This window comes from Verticillium alfalfae, genomic scaffold (assembly GCF_000150825.1).
Source record: "Verticillium alfalfae VaMs.102 supercont1.1 genomic scaffold, whole genome shotgun sequence".
In the NCBI taxonomy this organism is placed as follows: domain Eukaryota; kingdom Fungi; phylum Ascomycota; class Sordariomycetes; order Glomerellales; family Plectosphaerellaceae; genus Verticillium; species Verticillium alfalfae.
In genome coordinates, this window is record NW_003315038.1 from 4,325,447 (window position 1) to 4,328,684 (window position 3,238).

The 3,238-nt window shown below is 58.8% G+C and overlaps 2 protein-coding genes across 2 annotated transcripts in view; both read left to right on the forward strand.

Moving 5' to 3' along the window:
- Window positions 1–811: 811 nt before the first annotated feature.
- On the forward strand, window positions 812–1,508 carry VDBG_01314 (myosin regulatory light chain cdc4; the record flags this gene model as incomplete). Its single annotated transcript, XM_003009585.1, has 2 exons — window positions 812–1,220; window positions 1,353–1,508. 2 exons carry the CDS (start codon window positions 812–814, stop codon window positions 1,379–1,381), a joined length of 438 nt encoding a protein of 145 aa, XP_003009631.1.
- A 1,016-nt stretch (window positions 1,509–2,524) lies between these two features.
- The window catches only part of VDBG_01315 (saccharolysin), a gene marked incomplete at both ends in the record, with an annotated part of 2,191 nt that continues 1,477 nt past the window's right edge, over window positions 2,525–3,238 (forward strand). Inside the window, one exon of the mRNA XM_003009586.1 lies at window positions 2,525–3,229. Within this exon, the coding sequence (XP_003009632.1) occupies window positions 2,525–3,229 (705 nt within the window). The remainder of the gene's footprint in view (window positions 3,230–3,238) is intronic.

Below are 3,238 nucleotides of genomic sequence, written 5' to 3' on the forward strand. Positions count from 1 at the left end.
CTGCGTCAACAAATCTGCTGAGGTAAGCCAGAACACAATGCATTTCATCGTCTTGATGGGGGGCATCCTCGGTTGCCCCTTCGGGTTTCAGGAATGGGACTCTTGGAAGGGGAACGCCTCCCCGTTCTCGGTGCACACTTTCACAGTCAACAGGCCCCCTACAGCCTGTACATACAGCGTGAAGCACAGCTTAAGATGCTTTTTGTGTGAGTTTTGTGTTCGGGCCAAGCCATGCCCAGCCCGCCTGCCGGGGGGGGGGGGAGGGGGGACGAAAAAGAGTTCCGAGCGTCAGGGAGAGCGAGGAAACCTACAAGAAACATCATCATCGTTCACTCTCTGTCCAGTTTGACCGCTTCTCGATACCCTCTCTCTCTGTTTCCCACTACGCGGCAATCTCATCATCATGGTAAGTCTTCCATGTTGTTTGTACTACGCAGCCGCCCCTCCCAGGAAGTAAACAAACACATGCCACTTCCCACTAGAACCCACCCACCTGTTAGCGCTGGCGGCAGCTGGTTGTCCACCCGCCAACGGGAGGGCAAGCAGCAGTGGTAGCAGCAGCAGCAACAGCAGCACTGTTGACGGTCGCGGCTCCCTCTGACGCCGGCGCTGGTGTGGTGCTGGGCTCATTTGAATGGATGTGCCCCGAATGGCGTGCGCATTTTCATCGCGGCTTCTTCTCCCCCTCCTGCCATCCACACCCACATTGCATTTCCTGTACCGTCACTTTGCGTACCAGATCATTCCCCAGAAAAGGAACACACACTCAAACACACACACACACACACACAAACACCAAATCACGAGCAACATGTCTAACTACGACGCCCAGGCATCCACCAACTACAAGGAGGCCTTCTCCCTGTTCGACAAGCGCGGCAACGGACGCGTCGCCCTCGAGTCCCTCGGCGACCTGCTGCGTGCCTGCGGGCAGAACCCCACGCTCTCCGAGATCCAGGACCTCGAGAAGAACGTCGGCGGCGAGTTCGACTTTGAGACGTTCCAGCGCGTCCTTAACCGCCCCGGCGGCTTCCGCGACCCTGGCGAGCCCGACGAGTACTGCCGCGGCTTCCAGGTCTTCGACAAGGACATGACGGGCTTCATCGGCGTCGGCCAGCTTAAGTACATCCTGACGAACCTCGGCGAGAAGATGACGGACGAGGAGGTCGACGAGCTGCTCAAGGCCGTGGACACAAGCTCGGGACAGGTCAACTACACTGGTATGCGCATCGCTCTTTTCTGTTTGTCTTCTGTCATATTTTCTGTGTCATTTTCTGTTCTCCGTTCTCCTCACACTCTCTTTTTGCGAATTCTGTCTCCGTTCCCACCTGCGACCCAACTAACGTGCACAGATCTCGTTCGGACCATCCTCGCCAACTAGCCGGCCACCGACAAGGCGGAAAGACCGGCATACATCGAGAACAGGCGACGAGGCGAACCAAGATGAGCATGAAATCATAACTGCATGACAGAGGAATTATGGCGTTGCGCGTTCTTTTTTTTTTTTATCGTTACGAACTGCAGTAAACAGCACAGGTTGGGTACGGGATTGATTCCAGTGGCTTCGGCGAGGTGCAGTGCGCTGCTCTGGCGCGTGTGTACGATTTGCCCGGGGCTGGTTTCTAGCAGGCTGCGAGGGGCGAGATGGAATGAATACATCTTGTGCATTGAACATCAATCTTGTTCCTGTCGTGTTGCAGCATGCGCCAGGATGGACTGGTACTCTCCTTTGAATAGTACTCTCCTGTGCCCCATGTGCCCATCGCATTGTTGCGTCTGATGCTTCTCTACCTGTGTGGGAGCCTGTGTGGGAGCATCCCATCCCTCATTTAGGTAGGTACCCTCATCTTGGGTAGGTACCTTAGGCCTTAGGTAAGGTGGTAGGTAAGTCGCATGGCGCCAGATGCCCCGCAGACCCCGAGTCCCGCCAAGCCCCTGCAGCTCTGCAGCCCACGCCGAGGGAACCCACTGAGAGGGGAGCTCACCCCTGGCACCCCTGATCTGGCCTCTTTACGTCGTCGACTTGAACTGACCACAGCCAGTCACTTGCGCCTCGCATCCGATCCCGCCCATCGACGCATCGCCTTCTGCATCTCCAAGACATCACGTCCATTTGCCTTCCTGTACTTCACCGCCTGCTCCTCGATCGGTGCCGCTGCCTCTCTCACTGCCGCCCCGCCAGACCAAGCCTACCTGCATCACCATCAACGCCCCCCGCCGACTTCATCCTTCCGCAGCAGGCTCCAGCAGGCACATCACCTGCACTTCCCCGCCTCGTCCCACTAGCACCTTCCCTCCCCCCGCCGCCGTCGCGCACCCCCCAAAGAGTCGCCCTGGCGTCCAACGCCTTTCGCCGTCTCTTCCTCCCCTTCCTCCTCCTCTTCATAGGCATCACCTTCATCCTGGCGACTCCACGAGCTCTCCCCGCTCTCTCTCTCGCCAGCCAGCTTCGATTCTCCCCGTGTCCACCCAAACGCCTCTGTCTGCGACGGCCACCGCCAAACGTCCCCTGACCACCAGCACCATGGTGCCAGACAAGTACAAGTCGCCGCCCCAGGCGCCGCCCACCTTCACGGGCACCAAGGACTCCATCGTCGCCGACGCAAAGAAGATGTGCGACAAGACCCGCGCCCTGCTCGACAAGATCTCTGCCGACGTCTCGGCCGACAAGGCCAACTTCAAGGACGTCATGGCCCCCATTATCAAGGACGAGAACGAGGCCGCCCTCGAGGGCAGGCTTCTGGGGTTCTACCAATACGTTGCCGCCGACGCCGAGCTGCGGACCGCCTCCACCGAGGCCGACAAGCTGATGGACGAGTTTGGTATCGAGTGTGCCATGCGTGAGGATATCTACAAGCTGGTCGATGCTACCTTTTCTCGCAAGGACGCGGAGAAGGGCCTGGACCCCGAGGACCTGCGCCTGCTGGAGAAGGACCGCAAAGCCTACCTCAAGTTCGGTCTCGGCCTGCCCGCTGGTCCTCAGCGCGACCGCTTCAAGGAGATCAAGACCCGCCTCAGCCAGATCCAGATCGAATTCCAAAAGAACCTCAACGAAGAGGATGGCGGCATCTGGTTTACGCCCGAGCAGCTCGACGGCGTGCCCTCGGACGTCGTAGACGGACTGGCCAAGGGTGAGGGCGAGAACGACGGCAAGGTCAAGCTGACCTTCAAGTACCCCGACCTGTTCCCGACCCTGAAATACGCCAAGAACCCCGAGACGCGCGAGAAGGTCTTCATC